This window comes from Lasioglossum baleicum, unplaced genomic scaffold, assembly GCF_051020765.1.
Source record: "Lasioglossum baleicum unplaced genomic scaffold, iyLasBale1 scaffold1312, whole genome shotgun sequence".
Classification (NCBI taxonomy): domain Eukaryota; kingdom Metazoa; phylum Arthropoda; class Insecta; order Hymenoptera; family Halictidae; genus Lasioglossum; species Lasioglossum baleicum.
Window position 1 is genome coordinate 18,175 of NW_027470371.1, and position 20,863 is coordinate 39,037.

The following is a 20,863-nucleotide window of genomic DNA, read 5'->3' on the forward strand; positions in this document are numbered from 1 at the left end:
AGTCCACGTTTACGATCGACGTTTCCCGATTGTGCGCGCGAATTATTTTCGGCAAAGGTTGCGCCGTGTTTTCCGTCGTTCCTTTGTAACCCGTTCCAGGGCAACCCGGTCTCTATCTCTCTATCGCGGAAAATCCGGAACGTCAAACCTCGCATCGATTTCTCGAAATTTCCCGAAATTTCCACCAATTTTCGACGATTCGCGGAAACTCTAAAGCGGCGTAGAGTTATTCGAAACGATGAAAGCTTATAAAAGACCTGAGACCTCGCATCGATTTCTCGAAATTTCCATAAATTTCCGTCAATTTTCGACGATCCGTGGAAACTCTAAATCGACGTCGAGTTATTCGAAACGAGTGGAAGCTTATGGAAGACCTGAGCATCGAAGCTCGGGAAAATTCGCGAGAAGGCGAGTCTTGCTGAGAACTCGGAGATGTCCGTCGAGGAATCTCGTCGGGATGGATCGGTGCGTTGGTCGATCCGAACCACTCGCAAGTAGAATACTCCGTCACGGATCAGACGGTTGGGTGTAATCGTTCCGACGACGCTGCTATCCAAAATTCCGGGAACGCGAGGAACCCTCGCTTCTCGCCGTTTTATGCGTCTCTGCCTGGCGATTAAGAGCGCGTTTCTTTAATTAAACCGGCAATCTACGAGGAGACAGCCGGCAGAAGGAGGAAAGGAGCCGAGGATCAGCGGACACGAATGAGATCCGCGGTATTATTTCGCGCTTCTCGGCTGGCGGCCGCTGAAAGGCCGCGTTACTATTGCCAAGTTTTGTCGCGGCCCGTTCTTTCTTGCTTTGGCGCGGCGAAAAAGCCGGGAAGGGCCTGAAACCCCGACGCGGCGACCGTTTAATCCCGTTTCTTGGCTGCTTTCGCGTGCACAACGCGGCGGCAAACGGCGGAGGGCAAATATCGCGATACCGTTTGAGAAAAGTTGCAGCTTGGCTTAATTAAAAGGCGAAGAAAGGGACGGCTAAACGCCGCGAGAAACGCAGTAGACGACGCTGCACCCTCGCGCGACGCTTCAGCGTTCGGCAAGACGCAACTATTAGACGCGACGCTGCTCCAAAGCTCCGGCGGGTCCTTCTTTCAAGCTCTTAAGCCGCTGCGCGTTACAACCTTCGGAATACGAATAGAGTAAGTCGATCGAGCGAAGCTTAGGAGAGAGTTTAGAACAGATTTAAAAGCGAAATTTGTCTTTGAAATTCGCTACACGCGACACGCGAGGCAACTGCGCGATAAATAGCGACGCGAAAGATTAACAGAAGATCTGCCGGATAATTTTTCTCCTCGCGATACGTATATCCTTGAACGAGAGCCGAAGGAGAGGAAACGATCTTTCAATCGCCCAAAGCCTTTAATACGACACCGAATTTCCGATCGATCGCTCGCTTCGCGGCTAACCTCAAAAAACCGGGGCAAAAAGGTAGCATAACTCGGTGGCCGCAAAGGAGAAGAAAAACGGCGAGGCTGGAGAAAAAAGGCTGCGGAAAGGGAGGAAAGGAGAGAAGACGCGAAACCACATCCTCGAAAGGGCCGGCGCAACGAAACAACGGACTTCCTGTTTGCAAAAGGAAGAAAGAGAGTGGGAGAGAGAGAGAGATGGAGACGGCGACAGTGTGTTCTATCGAACAAGGATCGGCTTAATTAAAACATCATGGAGGAGGATAGTTAGGAAGCGTGGAAGCGCGTGGTAGGAGAGGAAGAGCGAGGAGGTTAAGCGAGCCGGAGGAGAGAAGCCGCGGCGAGCAACCGACCGGATGACGGGGTCTGGGGTCACGGATGGGCGGTGGCAGGACTGGTTTCGGACCAGTCAAGAGGAGAAGAGCAACTCTGCTCTATCTGTCCGGGGCTTTACGTGCCACCTTCTACCGGGTGGCAACGTTCGAACCGCGCCGAAACGACCGATATCGCGCCGTCGAATCCTCTCGAAACCGCCTCGCTTCGCCAACAGCCCTCATTCCCTCTCGCCTCCATTTTCCTCTTCCTCTTCCTCTTCCTCTTCCTCTTAGTCTACGCCGTTTTTCCAACGGCCCCGCTCTGGGTTCGACGGGTGCCGCGCGGAACGTGTTAAGGGTCGAGCTGATTTGTCCCGGTCCGGGTGCTTTTGCGAACAACAGAGGGTGCCAATGTTGATTCGCGCCAATTCTCTCGTTCCTTGTCACGGTTTTGAAGACGGTTCTTCGAATCACAAGGTTTTCACGGAAAGATTGCGACACGCGGTGAATCTTGTTGCAACCACAGGTGCATTAACGAGATGACTGAGTTTAATCGTCAGGTGGAAACTAGCCTACGTCTTTGAAGATAATTCTTCGCTTCGAGGATTTGCACAATTCTTCTTTTCTTCGGCGATATTCTGTTTTAAACACAGTGAAACTACGAAACATGGAAAAGCGTTGAGTTCCAGATTTGTTACTTCTATAACTTGTAAACATAGTGCGTTATCTTCGACAGAGATGTTCCTGATTGTTATTAAAATAGGATTATAATTATTTCGATTTTAAATGTCTGTAAATGGAAAATGATTTACAGTTTATTTTCTATTTAATTTTTCTAATACTTCTCTTACTTAAGCTTGCAAAGTTCTGTCCTTTCCGACGAAAAATTTAGCAAGGGCAGTTGTTTAATTCGTCGCGCAGTGGCGAAATACCAGGAAACAGCAAGAAATATCCTGCGTCCCTTTCGAAACAGATAAAGAAGGAAAGTTTGAAGACCGCGGTGAATTTTATTTCTCATCTCCCTTCGGCTACATTTAACAGCAAAGCGGCCAGGACGGTTTTTAAGCCCCGCGGGATTTTTCATTTCAGGAGCCGCTAATTCTCCTTGTAACCGCGCGGAGAAATTCCGCGAGATAAGGGGAAACCGTACACCAACGTCCGCTCTAAATTAGACGCGTTCCCCGAATCTAGCCGATCTCATAATTCACGCGAGCCGCTCCCAACTTCCCGTTCCTCCTCTTTCTCCTAAGGGAAAACAAGAATCACGGAAGAAAGGTCGCCGTGAAAGAACGTCCACAACTTTCTTTCCTCTTCTCGACAGCTGCCAGATTTCGCGGCTCGTTCGGGAACCACCCTCTGTCCGGGGACAGATCCACGCAAAATTCGTCGATCGACCGATTTATTCCTGGCTAAAGCTCGAGATAAATCGGTTTTCTCCGAGACGATTTCGTGTTCGACTCTGCTGCGAAGTCGCTTAATCCCCGGAAATAATCTAATTCGCGACCGGTTTGAGTTAAACGAAGTTAAACGAAGAACGAGGATAAGCGGATTGAACTGTAGCTCGATTAAAATTTTATCGAAATAGCTGGTTGAGCTTCATTGAGCCACGATCGCTCCGGTATTCCACGTGGTTCTCCTCAGAATCTGGTTATTCCACGATGATCGACTAGAGTTCCAAGGTTTGGATTAACGGAATTCTCGCAGATCCACGTTCTCACTATTCGACTATCGAATTTCTCTTTGTCCTTTAATTACACCCGCAAATGATTTATTTTAATTATCTTCAACTTTATTATCTTTGTGATTTGCTCAAACCAAGATTCATCCAGAGTTCTGACTAGTTCTCGTCTTTCCGGCGAACCCAAACCGAAACGGGTCTTTCGAGTCCAGAATCTATCCAGTATGCGACGCACGCGTCGCGACGCCACTGCCTGCTCGCGTTCGCGGTGCCAACTCTTTGTGAACCGCGTCGAAATTGTGCCAACTTTCGCCGTTTCGATTCACCTTTTCGGATACGGAACGGTTACGCCAAGTGTCACGCGTATCGCTATTCGTTTCTCCATGTTCCACTATTTATGCATTCTTTCATTTTAATCCGTATAGCAGCTATGTACCTTTGCTACCTGTTGTCACGACCGGAATCGTCAAAAAGAATTAGCGCATTGTAACTTTAACTTCGTTATCAACCTGCAATATGCACCCGACCACGGAAATGTATGGAAGGGTGTTATAGCATTGCTAAAAATAAAACTCTACAGGTCAACGATGTGCGAGCGATTCGTTTTCATTTTAGAAAGGTTTTTCAGACGTTTTTTTTTGAGGTTTTTCTGGCCTATGTGCCTTCAATTCAGTCCAGACTCAACTCTTATACAATAAATATCGTATTCTTCCATCGCATGCAATTTATTTCACTAGAACCTCTGAACAGAGGGAAATTTCGCGCTACTTAATAACCACTGTCACGCTATAGCGCGATTCTTTCGCGATTGGATCGAAACGTCTATGTTTTGCGACAGTCGAATGGTTTAAATAAATTATAAAATCCCAGAAAAGTAAACCCTTCGACATTTCCTCGTGAAACATTTTTCTAGATCCCTTCAAAACGAGTCTATAATTTTCGACTCGTCGAATTCACGTAATTACGTTTGGAGACACGAGGGAAAAGAGGAAGAGCGGCGCATTTAGGAAGAAGAAAAAGCTCGAAGCCGGTGATTTCGACCGCTTCACCAGCGGCTGTATCGTGGAACGAGGGTACACCCACCGCGGGTGCTTGGTTCTGCGGCGCTGGGAATCGAAAGAAGAAAAAAAAAAGAGGGCAGACACGCGCCATCGAAAGTGACAAAGAGCAGAATTACGCGCTTCCCTTTTTTTTCCCCCCTTTCATTCGAGCAAATTCACACGTCGGAAGAAAGGAAGAGGGTTGTGCGCCGCGGCGCGGCGCGACGCGGTGTGGTCGAGGAGGAAAGAAAAGGAAGAAAGAGCGGAGGAAAAAAAAAAAGGAAACGCGGAATTATTATTCAGAGAAGCATCTTCATCGGAGCGTGTATAATCATTCCCCGTCGCGATGCTTCTTCCGGGCGTCGCGCGCGCGCGTGTAGAGCGTCCTCTTCCTTTGTATCCTGATTCCCGCGCATCCTGCCGCGACACGCGCGAACAACGGAAGCAGCCGTGACAAATTACCCTCGAAAACTAGCGGCCGAAAGAGAAACAAAACTATAGACAACCCGGATGATGTATTAACGCTCGCCGACTTCCATGCTACGAGCCGAGACACCCTGGTTCCCCAACCCCCTTCGCCGGCGCTTCGCTCTTTGACGAATTAATTTCCGCCGCGACGAAAACCCGCGCCGACACGCGGCGTTAACGATGCGCAGGGTTTTTCGCCGACCAGACGCGGTCTGGTCGCAAGTTTCACCGAAGGCTGCGCTCGAAAACCAACAGGGTTTCTTGTCGCTCCCGCGAGAATTCCACGGCTTCCGTTTTGCCGCTGATTTTCTTCTCGTTTCGCTACGCGAGGATCCTGCTTTCACGTTTCACTTGTCATATCAATATCGTGCTAAAAATACGAGTTACTTCTTCGCGACAAATCCTATAATAATACTGTCTCCGTTTAAAATAGTCATAGAATGAAACGTAAGACGGTGGAAGAATATCATATATATTTATATCGTCTCGATATAAACGTCTGCAGAATAAGGGATTCGAGAGACTCGCGGTGACAAAAGCCGAAAGTAGCATTTGGAAATAGAATCTTTTTTGGTATTACTACGCAAATACGAAACTAAAATACGATCTTCGTATAAATAAAATTGTAGCAGGCTTACTCTCGTCGCTATACGCGTTTCAACTTAAAGGGGTAGAAGAGGGTAAAACCCTAAGATTCCTATATATTTACTACGTCTAGTCGTTCCGATAGTATTCCTGACTAAAGTAGGGTCTGCTAGGTAGTATGCTGCCCTTTCCTTTCGCCCTTTCTACTACTTCTACCACTACAACACCTAATATACTTGGCTCTACTGAACTTTAACTAGACAGGACCCTCACAAAATGAATAAAAAATAGTCAAAGTACAACTACACCAGATATTCAATACTCGCTTTTAGGAACGAAAGCGAATTCTGCTCGAAATTCAGGAACTACCCTGTCGTAAAAATTCGGTGAATCGATTAGGTTATCGGAATATTCTCTCGCGATTATAATGATTACACGTGTTTACTTTACGATTGCTTGGACGGAAGCGTCCTCTACTGTTAGGTTTTACTCGTTAGGTTTTACTTTACTATTAGAAGCGTTTGACATAAAGCGAGATATTAGATAAGCAATCTGGAATGTTTCAGATTCGAGGATAATTTTTCGCGATCGCGATTTTTCGCTGAAGATTCGAGGGTTTTGCTCGCGGGAGCAGGAGGAGCGTTCGGAATAGGAGGACGATAAATTAACGCGCGTATCTGCCGTCCCAGGGCGGCTTTCTCTCCCTTTCGCGACCCTCCTGCGACGATTTCGTTTCACCCGAGTGCCACGGACAGCTCTCGTAAAGAGGATCGATCGCGCAAAACCTGCCCGCCACCCCGTTGTATTCGCCGTTTCCACCCCTCGGCGAGAGCCTCGATCGATGGACGGAGTTTAGCATCCTCGATTGCCATCGATGGGATAGCCGAATATTTTCTAACGTCCCGTCGCTCCGCGCCTCTCTCTCTCTCTCTCACTCTCTCTTTCTCTCTCTCGAGGGTCGGGCTTTTGTTTCCTGCGAAACTTCCTCGTTAATTTCGGACAAGTCGAGCCCTTCGTCCTTCCTCGCGCTCCGCTGGTAATTGGAGGTCCTGGAGACGCGGCAAGAGGGTGCCTCGCGATTTCGGAAGAATCGCGAGTGAAGGACGAGGCGGAGGACCGGGGTGTCGAGAACCCTTCGGGAATATTACGAGAGATACCGGGCAAGAGGAAGGCCTTTCCGGCCGAGGGAAAAATAGTTCCGTGTCAACGGTGCAAGTAACGAGGTGAAGAGACCGATGGAAAACGACAAACACCAATTCCGATCTCGCGTTCTCCGCGTTTGCAACCCTGGCCTACGTGCCGAAAATGCAGGGGTTAATTCGAAGCGCTGTAAGTTTGTGAAAAAAAATCGCAGCTCCGCGATTCTTTTTTAAATTCAAGAGGAAAGTCCGAACTTTGCGACGGTGTAAATTACATGCACGGAAAAAATTTTTGCAAGTTCGTGGAGAGCGTTAAACTTCCCCATTTTTCGGTGTCTCGAACACCGAAACTTCATGCCTGTATATTTAAAATTTCGCAATAAGAGGGATGCGATAAATTAAAAATCGAAATAGTGTATCCGAAAGTAGATACCGTGAGCTTTATTTTAAAGCAAAATTCATGATTCTAGGATAATTTTTCGCGAAGCTATAGTGGTTCAAAGATTGACAAGTTTTCAGCTCAAAATCAGCGATCGATTTCCAACATCTATTAACAATCCAGACCTATCTAAGCCTTAATTACTGTACAAATTGTCGTAATTAACTTCTCGACTTCCGTCACTATTCTTCCCCAGGTCGTAAAAAAATTCGCAATGGTGGATATTTAATTAAACGCACTCGATTCGCGAGATCCGGGAACCGTCGTACAATCCAATTTTACTCCACGCTAAGGACAAATTCTTAGCCGCTCTTTGTTACGCGCTAAACGGCACGTTAAGTCCACGCGACCCAGTTGCTCTTTGTTCAGAAAGCGTGACTCTGTGGCGAAAAGTCGCGACACTGAATCAGCATCGGGTGACACGGTAGGAATTTTGGAAGCGGGTAAATGTTGGCAGATAAGCGCGTGGCTTGGCACGCCCGGCGAGGCTCGCCTCTGCCCATAACCTACCGCTAGCCGATCCCCGATACGAAAATAAAAAATATGAGTCCCGCTAGTATTTTTATCTCCTCTAACACCCGAGACAAAGTCCAACGATCACGTAAGCGCGGCAGGAATGCGAGCGAGTCACGAATAAAATAATAACAACCAAACTCTCCGCAACTTCGGCACTCCAGTCTGAACGCTGACTTTTATCGCGCGACGTCCAGCTACTCGCACTGCTTTGACATTTATAGTCTTTCCTATAGTCGTTTCTACGCACAGACGTATTCTACCGTGTCTTTTACTCGATAAATTTGTAGGAGACGTTCGAATAGGTTCGAAATCTCGAAGGGTCGCTCAAAATCTTGGATGGTAGACCCGAATTACGAATTCTCTACACCAGAGAGCATAATCGGTTCAACAGCTACAATAAGGTCGTAAATTATCGTATTAACGACGAATCTGATTGATATCACCGAGTTCGAGATTGTATATGTCTGATATAAGAGGGTAAAACGGGGAAACTCGATGATTGGCAATAAAATAATAACAACCAAACACTCCGCAACTTTGACACTCCAGCCTGGACGTTGACTTTTATCGCGCGACGTCCAGCTACTCGCTCTGCTTTGACATTTATACTCCTTGCTATAGTCGTTTCTACGCACAGACGTACTCTACCGTGTCTTTTACTCGATAAATTCCTAGGAGACGTTCGAATAGGTTCGAAATCCCGAAGGGTCGCTCAAAATTTCGAATGGTAGACCAGAATTACGAATTCTCTACATCGGAGAGCATAATCGGTCTAAGAGCTAGTTAGGTCGTAAATTATCGTATTAACGACGAATCTGATTAATATCACCCAATTCGCGACTGTATTTGTTCGATGTGAGGTAATAAAACGGTGAAATTCGATAATTAGCTTTTAATTTCAACTCGCAATTAGTTCGTTAACCCGTTACCTTGCGATTCGAGTCCCGATGGCGCGTACCACGAAGAACGACAAGGTCGGTCCAGTCGCTTCGTCCGAACACAACGAAGAATAACACGCGATTGAGGTAGCAAACGATCGCAAAATTCGCCACGAGCCTGTCCGAGTCCGCGGATGTTTACATTAAGCGTCCTATCTGCGAGCCTCGGTTCTCACCAGTGGTATTTACGTTTCGCCGGATTTTCTTACTCAGAATCGACTTGCCTATTTCGCGCAATGTTTTGAACGTTTGAAAAAAGTGTCCGAATAGATTCCTACTTCTCTTGGTCAACACCGTCACGTACATTGTTTCCGTGTATACACGGATTGTCGTGCTACCGATATTAACTCATGCGTAAAGTCATTTCGTTTTGTCCCAAGAAAGGATCTAATTGTATTTTTTCACAGGCAACTTCACACTTCAGCCGCATAAAAGAAGAAGAAAATACGAAATGATTCCAATAATTCCAGAAGCTTCAAAGAGAAACTATGAAACTCTTGTGCTTAGAATATATTCGAGATCATCGAAATTCAGGACTCCTTGCCCTTTTGTAACGAGATTAATCGATCCTGGAATAAAGGACTCGTCACCGCGCCCAGGCGCCACCTCTCGGAACCGAAAACGACCGGGAGAAATGCCGGATTCCTTCTTCTCCGTCAGCCGAAATGAATACTCGTCGCGTGTCCACGGGGTCGATAATTATTACTCCGCGACTGCGTTCCTTCCGCGAAAATTCCGCTCCCGCCACGCGTGTCCCCCGTTATTTGCATATCTACGAGCGGGTGAGAACGGCTAAAGCGAAAGCCGAAGCGAAAGGGAGAGAGAGGGGCCGATAAAGGGGTGGAGAACGCGTGGCGCGAGGAGAGGCGGCGCGGGGCGTCGCGGCGGGTGAAGAGGAGAGCCGCAGGGGCGGAGAAAGAATCGCGACCGCTTTAAAGTAAGATTTTTCCCGAGCAATGCTTTCGAGCGGCCGCTTTGAGAAAAGAGCGGCCGCGGGTTTAATTAACTCGGGATTCTTCAGCCACCGGCGGGGACAAAGTTGAGCAAGCTGGCAGGCTTTTTCGAAATAATTACGCGACGATTCCGCTCCGGGAGACAGACCGAGGACGCCTCCTCGTCTCTTCTCCTCTCCATCGATTTCACCAATCGCGACAGCCTCGCGTGGTGCACGTTCCATCGCGTTCCCGAGACATTAGGGTGTCTCCAGACACGTCGCGTGCTTCGGTTTAACGGGGTGAAACGACGACCAAGGGGCGAGTAGGTAAACCATTCTTCCTTTTCCTTCATTTTTTCCGCCGTTTAGATCGCTTCGATTTATCGGCCACGCTACGCCGCTTTACGACACGATTTAAGGGTAGTCACAGGGTTGATAGACCATCTTCGCGGAGTAGATTAAGTTTTCGTTAAAGTCCGGCGACGAAAATTAATTCGCCCGCTACGAGAAGTTTCCGATAGCAAAAATTTTGCGTTTCGGGAAGAGAGGAAATCGAAGATTATATATTCTCTTCTTCGATCTTTTAGTACTCAAGACAGGTAAACTTTTCTTTGAGCGATCGACTCTCGAGAGTCGCAATTCTAATCCAACGTTTATGTAAATAATCCTTCTCGGAATTTAGATCGATTTTGAAGATTACAAGACTGGTCTTTACAATGGAATAAAATCAAACCGAGACAAAGATGGATTATTATAGCTACTATGATAGTATTTCGTTGATTTCTATCTTTTCAACGAAATAGAATCATAAAAGCCGTGGATTATTATTGCTTTTGCGATTGTATTTCGTTGATTTCTATCCTCGCAAAGATTTCTATACGATCCTCCGACAGAATGCTTCTCGACACGGTAGTTAACAAACCCGATAAACTCGAGGGAGCCACTAGGGCAATACGTAACCGACCTTCCGCGAAACTTTGCCCCGACAATTCGTCGGAAACTATCAACAACTACGCACCGCTCGCCCTTAAGTATTCTTATCCGCGCAGAGAACCGCACGCGTCGGTACTTTCACGGGTTTCCGTGCTATTCCCATTTCCCCGGGGCCGCGCGTTCCTTCTAGCGGTTAAAACGCTTCGCTCCTCGATAATCTAACGCCGGCTCGACGCTCCGCGACGTTTACAAATTGTCGAACGAGAGGATAAAACGAGAGGAAACGATACGGCAGTTTCCGTACTCGAGCGGTTCAACGATCGCGATGACCCTCTCGTGTGTCGAATTGAAACACAGCGATCGAGGAAAGAGTCGAGAGAAATGGCGCGCAACGGGGGTGAGAGAGGGAGTGAGAGAGGGTGGCGAAAGACGCGGCGCAAACATATCGAGGGGCGGAGGAAGAAAATATGCCGGTTTCGAGCCGCGCCGAGACGCGACTTTGATTCTCTCCGCCGGATAAAAGGGTTCTCGTCGAAGGACGGTCACGAGTGGTGTCGTTACTCCCTTTCCGCGGCGGCAACCCCTCCGAATTCTACCCCCGAACGGCTACATCGCTCAGCCATCCCCTCCGAGTACGACTTCTTCCGCGAAAACGTATTCGCGAATCCGCGTTCAATTGATATTCTTCTTTCTTTCCTTCTTAATCGATTGCTTTCGTCGGGGTTAATCGAGGGTGTTAATCAACCGTCTGCTGATTTAAAATTTACGAAAGATGGAGTCCAAATTCAATTAACCTTTTCAGAGATAAATCCAAAATTATTTTAACCCCCATAACCGCAATTTTATTCGCTCATACGCGTGAATAGAATGATTCTTATTATTGGGATTATGGATTTGTAATTGTGAAATAATTATGAGAGAAAATCAATCCGTTTCGAAATTTAGATCTTACGCAGCTATAAATTTATTCACAACTTATATCCTAGATTGATTTTTGAACATTACGAGATTTATCTCTCCGAATTTCACAATTCTCAACTTTGAAATAAAATCAAGAGGATATAGATGTCCAAATACGCAATCCCCGAGTCACACGGCGAGTTGAGTCGCTATGTTTTAATTTCCGGGGCTCCGTGAATACAACAAACCCGAATTTCCGAGGAAAGACGAGACAGGACAATTGCAGCCAGGTATTTCAAGTGCGCAACGGCGACTGCATCGAGCTCCGTTGCATCATCGATCGCCGCTCGTCACGCAGAAACGAAATTCACGCTTGACTTGCAGATCGAACGATTTTCCGGCTTGATAGGGAAGTGTGTCGCGCGAAGACTCTTGCGAGGCAATCCGCGCGATCGCGCGAGTAGAAACCGTGCCCTTCCTCCATCTCGCGACCAGTTAAAAAAACCTGTATATAACAATATAAATCCAACATCCACGTTCCAATTCCAAAATCGAAACCATCACCGACACCACGGCTTTTCTAAATCGAACAGCAAGTTCCTTCGAGGAAACTCGGGATTATCGAGCAAGTTGCCGAAACATCTCGCTCGCGCGAGCCTTTTGCTCGCCGTTTCGAGACAATCGTCGCGTCGCTGGTGAAATTCGAGGCTCCAGCTGAGAGTCGGGTAACAACTGTCTTAACGAAGTAGACAGGTGGCGGAGGAAAGACGGAAACGAGAGGAGGAGAGAGGAAGAAGAGCATCGATTCTCGGAAAGCGGCGTCAGCTCGAGTGTTGTTCGCGGGGGTTGCACGGGTAGAAGGAGGCTCTGAAAAATTAGCGAAGACGGTGAAATCGAGCGGATACAGGAGGTGAAAGATGGCCGGGTAATTGGAGCGAGTGTTGCGGCGCAAGACGAGCGTTAACGTCGCGTAGATCCAGAGATGATATCCCGGGGGATGAATAGAAACGATCCTGTTTACCCTTTCCAGCGCGAATTTTTACAAGCGCCGGAAGCAGTTTCGCCCGCCGCGCTTCCTCGCCTCGTTCCGCTCGGCGATTCAGCGAATCAGCCCGATTCGCTTTTCTTCTCTCCTCTCTTCCGTCTCCTCTCTTTATTTCCGCCGCTTTTCTTGCCCCGCTCGAGCAACGGGAAGGAAATTCTTCGCTCTTGTTTCTACGGAGCTCGAAAAGAGTTGCCTTCGTGTCCTCGCACTGGGCGATCGCTCGAAATCCGACGCTCGAATAAAGCTCATCTCGACAATGGATATCTTTTCAGGCTTCACCGAGCCGATATCGTTCCACTCCTTTCAGACGGCCGGATCGGCAAAGCAGAGCTTAATTAACCCCCCGGATACTCGATATTGCTCTAATCTTTCGCAGAGTTTCCCAGCCGCTCCGGAAACCTATTCCGCGGATCTTCGACGCCTCGCGGAAGAGAAAATCCGTTTTCCTCGAGACCCGCAAGGGTCCGGAATTCTTCCGGGAGAGTTTTCGAATCGAGTTTTCGAATCGAGCTTTCGAGATCTCGGGTTCAAGGGAGGCCGAGATTTAAAGAGGACGAAGAGAAGCTCGCTCTGTTTCGGGATCAGTCCCGTATTAGGGAAATCGACGAAACAAACTGGAGGCGGGTTAAACAAATTACCCAGAACTCGTTCCGAGTTTAGACCGTAAGGTTTTAAGGTTTCAAATCCGAATTAACGCGTACGCCGCTGCCGACGCATACGCCGCGTCGATTCAATTACCCGGGTAAACCGCTGACGCCGTTATTGCGGTTTTATTTTTTCACCGTCGGACAAAACGCCTTGGAAGGACGAACCGAGCTATAAGCGGGGTATTACCTCTTCGAGACACGAGATTTTACAACAACCGAGAGGTTTAACCGATTTTTTAATCAATCCTTTGCGAAATCGCGAAAATATTACGCGGTCTAGCTTAATTTCGCGTTAACCGCTACGCAACTGTTCCGTTCGAGGTGGAATTGGATAAAAATTTTAGATTTCTCGCGTGTTAAAAGTTAGACTGGTCGTTGTATCTATGGGATTGAAAAGAGCAACGAGATTTGGTTTAAAAATAACGCGAAATAGTTTGACAAGCAGAGAAATCAAATTTTGCATCCATTTCGCAATATATGTACTTCGCTATACTCGAAAAATTTGAAACTAACTGCTAAAAATTTTAGTTTTATACTCTCGTCGCGAGTTATACTGCTCGCTGTATCCTATTGATTACGGAGCGTAACGATATTTAGTTTAAAAATAACGCGAAATTGTTCGACGAGCAGAGAAATCAAAGTTTGCATATATTTTGCAAAATACCTACTTTGCTATACTCGAAAAATTTGAAACGCGTTACTGCTATTTTATAATACCGTAATTCGAATAGCAGCCGAAGCCAGAACTTGATCAATGCCAAAGGCTGAAGAACTTCTCTTCGCGTGCTCCTCGAGGAATTTCGCGTTATTCGTAGCAGGAGCGGGATGAAATTTCACGTGAAAATACGCGTTTGATCCGGATCCTTCCCCTCGACTTTAGCCAGCGATTTTTCCTCGAGCACGGGACGATAATTGTTATCAAGAGAGCGGCGAGAGTCGACGCTCGTCAACCCTTTTCCACGCTCTGTTCTCCAACTAGCCCGACCGCGATATATTCCCTCATTTGTTCCTGCTTCTTTGTTAACGCTAAATCCCTCCTCATTTGAAAGTCTAACTACCAGCAGGCACTCCGGAGCTTTCCGACGCGTTTCTTGCGTCCTCGCCGAGCAAAACGATCCATCTCACTTTCTGTCCGCCTCCCTTTTCCTCCTCCTCCTCTGAATTATGATTTTCACTCGTCCCTGCCGCAGCTTTAGCGTTGCCTTGCTTTTCTCCAAGGATTCTGCGGTCAGCTTCGACCTCTTCGCGATGATAGGCGAGTAACACTAGGCTTTAGAATAGTTCCACGTGATTATGGCGAATCCAGACGTTTCGGAGATGTTTAATTCGTTATTCTATTAATCTCCGATTTTTCTGCGCTGTTTTGGATTTTCTGGGCTGTCGAAGCGCAACTTTTTCGAATTTTCGTCTACGGTGCATTCGAGATCGAGTTTTGTTGCGTCAGAAGAAGGATTCACCGCGCAAATGTTATTTTATTAATCCCCGATTTTTCTGGGCTTCTAGATTTTCTGGGCTGTCGAAGCGCAACTTTTTCGAATTTTCGTCCTCGAGATCGGATGTTGTTGCATCAGAAGAAGGATTCACCGCTCAAACGTTGTCTATCGGAGCACTCGAGCACAAAAGATGGAAGGGCTCCGTGAAAAGCTGGTCAGTTCGAAGAAAACGACAAATTCGCACGCTCCAGTGAACGTAATCCCGCTGGCATAACGCATCGGGATTTTCGCGAAAGCCGTTTCCGCGACTTGCATCGCGATTCACCGAGCTCGCGCCGGAGGAAACCGGCGGCGTCGCCGTTTCCTCTTTCACCCCGCGTTCTTCCGGTTTCGCTCGGTCTAACGGGCGTTTCGCGTGGCCACGCGGTCGTTTCCGTTTCGCCGATCCAGCCAGACGCTTTTATAACAAGCCTTTCATACGAAACGGCGAGGAAAAAAAAACGAAGGGTGCGGCGGGGCGGAACGGAAAACGCGGCGAATTAATACGTTTGATACGGGCTATTTCACTTCCGATTGCGCGAACGCTGATTGATTTAAAGCGATCTTGCCCTCGGCCGACGTTCCTCCATCGCGCTACGCCCCGGCAGATTTAATTACACGAAAACGCGTTTCCATCCGGGAAAACCGACCGAAGAGTCCGTCCATTGTTGCGTACCGTTTGTCCAAGAATTTCCACCGCGCTCGAAGAACGAACTATGCTCTTTAGCGACAGAAAAATCGTCGGATCGATCGGAATATCGTAACCGACGTTTATTAAAACCGACAATCGGTCACAGAGAAAAATTAGCCGTATAGTTGATCGATATCTCGCGTTTCTACTTTGGAAATCGCACGGAGCGTTAAACAGATTCAACGCGTAGCAACCGAAGCGGCGAAAGCTCGATCAAAGTTCTATTTCGTTGGGCAGAGAGAATTGTTTAGGCCCTGCTCGAAGTTCGACTATGGTTCTCGGTGTCCGGCGTGATTTGCCGCTTCAAACAGACACCTCGTCTCGTTGAACCTAACGCTGGAACTGCGTCGCCGAAGTTCGTGCGAATCGCGCCTCGTGTGGCTGAAATTTAGGCTAACAGGAAAACACTCGGACCGGAACAGAGATTCCAAACACGAAACTACGACAAACGGATCTATTCGCTTTGTCACCGACAGTTCCGAGGAATTTTTACGGTAACCGAGATAACGCGTTCACGCTGCGATCTCTGACCTCGACTATCGCAGTGTTCTCGAGATAAAAATGTACAAAGGTGTCGGTATGGACGTAAACTAGAGTGCATCGACCGGTTAAACGAGAAATCGAAGAAGATCGGAAGATTAATCAAAGCAGCGGCATAAACGGGAGTAGAAAATCGCTTGTCACCGGTTAACGATCGAGTTCGCAGGCTGGAAAGGCGAAATTCCGCGTTGTCCGTTCTTACGAGGGAAAATGAAACGCGATTTGCCCGGCGCAGGCGGGGAAGCATGCAGATCGGCGGGTTTCGGGCTTGCCGGAGCGCGAGCTCTCGCAGGAAATTGACTCGTGCCTAACGAACCGAGAAGGCTCGCGGAGTTCCGACAAAATGGCCTCCGCGCGCGGCCCAACGCTCCCCCCTGATACCTGTTCCCTCGATTAGAGCCTTCGAACTGCAGCTGGACGTGACGTCCGCTCGTAAAAACCGCGAGACGAAACGGAAATCTGCGTCTATCCGTTGCAGATGATCCTCCGTTTCGACAGCGTGAAATTGGCTAAGAAACGCAGCGTTTCGAAGGAGAAACTCCCGACTAGAGCAAGTATTTCGCGCAACTTCCATGGCAAATTGCACAGCACCGTTCGCGAGCGGCTAATTATTTCTCGGTAGAGAGTAATTGGTTTTTAAATCGTCGGTAACTAGACGATTCGGGGAAGAGTGTGCAAGCTGCGCGCGAAAAATCGCGTCGCGAAACGTCCGCTGTGTGCCATTGCTAGAAACGTACGCTCGTTATCCCGAACAGTCTTTATCGATATCCGATTAAATCGAGTACCCGGTGCGACTGGATCGCGATCAACGGGAATTCTAGAGAGAATTAAATCTGAAAGAATGAATCTTCACTCACCTCGGAGGATCTGGTACAGGAAGACCTTGATATGGTCGGGACTGAGATGCTGAGGGCTGACGATGATCTTGTGCAGGTCGCTCTGAAGCAGCTCCGTGATCACGTATCTGTGCGGTTGCTCGTTAAGGAATTTATGAACAATCATCGAATGTTAACTGAAATTAAAGCTCATCGGAGGAACGAGCCTCGATTACCGCCTCTCGATTCTCTTCGCCGCGTCGTTTACACGACTCCGGACGAGTCGCGATAAAACCGACCGGCGAATATTAACTCCCTATGTTCCCAGTTCGATAAAACCAGCTGCAACTATCGAAGCTAATCGCGAGAGTACACGCGCGGGAATCAATTCGAGCGACTCGCCCGAGAGACCGGTCCCCTTTCCCGGCTTTCCTCTTCCTTTTTCCCCTCCTTTTTTCCCGCCCCGCGTGCAATCGAGGAAACGCTCCTCGCACTCTCTACAACCGATACGGGCTGATAATAGCGCGAACACGCGAGGTAATTGAAGTTAAAGCTGGATTACACGGCTGGATGGATTATTACAGAATCGTTGACAGATAGGGGAGGATAAGATGCCGGCCGCGAATGCAGGTTTGTTTATTTGGGAACAAGCCTGGGATTAGATTCGGATTCGCGCAACGCGTTTATCCACTTTGTCCGGGATCGCTTTCCCGGTTCGGGGCTATTTCGCGTCTCGTGGACGAGTTTATCCCGCACTTGCTCGGGGGTCGGGAAAAATTTGACGATTTTTCCGCGCATCGGTCAGGAAATCTAAAACACCCGAGGTAGTCGAGATATAATTAATACTCGTCTAGAATTTTTCTAGGCGATACGATTCTCCGGTCGATAACGGCCTCACCTGTTGATGTCAACGACAGACATCCTGGACTGCTCTCGGGACAAACCCACGCGAATCTTCCGGTTTCTGGGAGAGCGTATAAAAAACGCAATCGCGGAAACCGGAGTAAAACGCGAGAGGGGGAAAAAGAAAGGAGAGAGAAGGAAGAGAGGAAAGGAAACGGAAAGTAATCTATGCGCGAAAAATAAAATGACAACGTCGATCAAGATGCCGAGATCGATCGGGGCCCGTCTGCAGGACGAAAACCTTGGCAATCAGGCGGTTCTCGTTCCCGATCCGTCGGCTTAATGGATTCCTTCGCCGGCCTCGAACAAGTTAATCCGTCGAAATGAAGGGAAAAAAGAAGGAAAGGGGGGGAAAAAGGAACGGAATAGAAAAGAGAGAGAGAGGAGGATCGAGCCCGATGACGTCGAGCCGTGACGAAAGTAGCTGGCCTTAATAAACCCGGCGGGGTAATTTACAGCGCTTGGCCCCAGCTCGACGGGGTGAAACTTCTTCAGAAAGTTAAGCCGCCACCGGCCGCGGACAATGGCGAGCGGAAGCCCGCGTTACCAGAAGCATCCACTTTTGTTAATGGAACTGCGCGCAAAAGTGCCGGGCCACGCTCGCTTCGTTACGCGTTTAGTTCGATTAATCGTGTCCGCGTTTGCCCGCAGGAATTCCGCCTTGCCGAGGGTGCGAGCCGTCGCGAGCGGAAGGGAAGCTGCGAGGGTTGGCCATCGAATTACCAGAAACCCGGCGTGTTAAACTTCTTCGGTTTAGGTAAAAACCGAGGAGAATGGTTCGATTAGGAAATTGACTCGATAGACCTCGGTGCATCGTCTCGATTGAAACGATCGCGACGAGTGAGTCTTCCGATCGAACGAAAAGAAACACGCGAGACGAAATAACGAGGAACGAACGAAATCGGCGGCCAAACCAGTCGCAGGCTCTTACAAACGGTGAAACAGGGAACGATTTTCATTTCACACTGTTCACCATTCGTCTCGCGGTGTTCCAGGGCAATTTCTCGGAATTCGTTTCACGCGGTTCCCCGAAAAAGCTTAAACACCGCGCGGCGGGCCGGGGCGTATCGGGTGAAAGCAGCGCGCGATTAATCCGAGTGGCAGGCCGGCCGGGGTAAAAAGTCCGGATATTCCGCGGGTTCCCGGGGGAAAAACAGAGCGGCCGTAAAGTTCGGCAATTACCAGAGTCACGGTAATCACGAGCACCCCTTGTCCGCAAGAAACTTATCGACCCCCTGCCGCAACTCCTCTCCACGGTAATTTCGCGATAGAAAGAGAAATAAAGGGCTGCTCGATCGACGAGCCACGCCGCGAAGAAAGGGTGGCAGCCGAGGACCGAGTTTCGCGATAAAAACCATCGGGGGGAAGTTTTTGCGCCACCCGGAACGATCGCAGGACGATCGTCGAACGATCGGCGAACCGGGCCATCGCGACAGCCTCTTCCTTCGTTTCCGCTATAAATCTAACCCTCTCCAACCCTCTCCAACCTCTCTCCGAGACGTCGGGACGCGTTGCCAGAGGCTCGACACATCCGCGATCTCGAGGACGCGCGAGGCAACGAGCGTTTTCCTCTGTTCGCGAAGCGAGAGAGAACCACGGGTGTAATAATTTTTCGAGAGATTTCAACGGAGAAGGAACGTAAGAACTCGGGAAAACGGATCCGCGATAGAGGAGTAGGTTAATGCGCCGGTTCGAGTGTCTTGGTCAATAGCACGTTTCAAAGGTATACTCTCTCTCTTCCGAGAGAGATTAAGAAAGGAAGGAAATTAGCCCGATAGAAAGGCACGGGAAATCACGCACACGATCGCGATGTCCCGCGGATTATTTACCTATTCCCCGGTCCTCCGATGTTTTATACGTCCCTGTAATTGCTTACATTATACCGACGTTTATTCCGCTCTCGGTATTACCATAATTCTCTTCCTGTTGCTCCGACTCCCCTATGAAATATTAAAACCTTTACCTACGAAATACGCGGATCGTCGAGAGATAAACTCGAGAAGCCAATTACTATCTCTCTCTCCACCCATCCCGCCCGTTTAAGCTTCATCTGTACCTCGTACTTTCCGAAATCCTTCGCGATGCTCCCTCGATCGGTGTACTCGCGATTCATCCTCCGATCCGCGCGCGTGTCCTTCCAAAATTTCGTTTCTATCCGCGCGTCTCGCGAGCGCGGCCGGACGCAGAGACACGGAGAAGATATATAACGTATATACAGGTACATACGCGTACATAGAGAGGGAGAGAGAGAGAAAGAGAGAAGGCCAGAGGAGAATGAAATAGTATAATGGCGGAATGAGGTCGACTGGTAGGTTGGAATGCAGGTAGAGGCTGGCTGCGAACCTGGCGTGGTATGCAAGTCGACTGGTCCGGCTGGCTTCGGCCTGGAACACCTAAGCGCAGCCTTTGCCGACGTTCCACGCTTTCGAGCTGTCTCTCTTTTGAAATACGATCGATGGCCCGCTTCGTACGCGATATTTCCAAGTACCAGACGCGCGTCCACGAGGAGCCGCCGCGCTCACGGGCGACCGGATATTTTCGCGAGAATCGAGAGGCGCGCGGCCGAGGTCGTCGCGGTGCCAGCGGTAAACTCCCGGCAACCTGTTTCGAGATGCCAGGAAAGATCGATCCGCTCCTTCCCTGACAGTTCCTCGGCCGACCGATCAACGGATTTCGGCCACGGGAAATGGGAACCGGAGAGGAGTCCAAGAGGAGTCCAAGAGGAATCGGAGAGGAGTCGGAAAAGAATCGGAGAGGAGTCGAAGAAGTATCGGAGAGGAGTCGAAGAGGAATCGAAGAGGAGTCGAGGAGGAATCGGAGAAGAATCGGGGCTCCTCCAAGGCCCGCTCCGACTCCTGCAGGAAGTCCATGCCGATTACGCTCTCTCCGACGAGTTTTAACTTTTTCTCCCGGCGGGAAAGTCCTTTCGATGATTTCCAAGGAGTTCCCGAACGCGAATACGGATTCGAATTGCGACGTCGATCTCCGTTTCCGAGGAATTCTACGAATTAATTCGATATACTCCATTTTGGCGAAAAATACAGAGGGAACGAGAATGTTTTGACATACGTATACCCGGGAAGTCCTTTGGGTGATTTTCAAGGAGTTTGGATTCCCGAACACGAATACAGATTCGAAATTGCGATGTCAATCTCGGGTTTCGAGGAATTCTGCGAATTAATTCGAGATAAATACCAGTGGTGAGTTTTTAATGCAAAACTGTTGAAACGAGAATCTTTCAACGTGTTTACTATTCGCGTGATACTCCATTTTGGCAAAAAATATAGAGAGATTAAAAATATTTTGACATGTACGCGTAACATGGAAATTTATACGATGGAAACGCGACTGTTATAGTTTATAAAACGCGTGTATAAATTGTGGAATTTATTATTAATAACAAATTGTCCACCACGTAAATTTATAGTAGAAGCGAAAAAAAATAATAAATTATTGGT

General features: G+C 48.5%; 1 protein-coding gene across 1 annotated transcript in view; it reads right to left on the reverse strand.

Moving 5' to 3' along the window:
* LOC143220625 (serine/threonine-protein kinase NLK-like) overlaps positions 1-17,423 on the reverse strand; it is a 34,614-nt gene extending 17,191 nt beyond the window's left edge. Inside the window, 2 exon segments of the mRNA XM_076446245.1 lie at positions 16,545-16,651; positions 17,401-17,423. Of these exon segments, the coding sequence (XP_076302360.1) occupies positions 16,545-16,651; positions 17,401-17,423 (130 nt within the window).
* Positions 17,424-20,863: the final 3,440 nt, after the last annotated feature.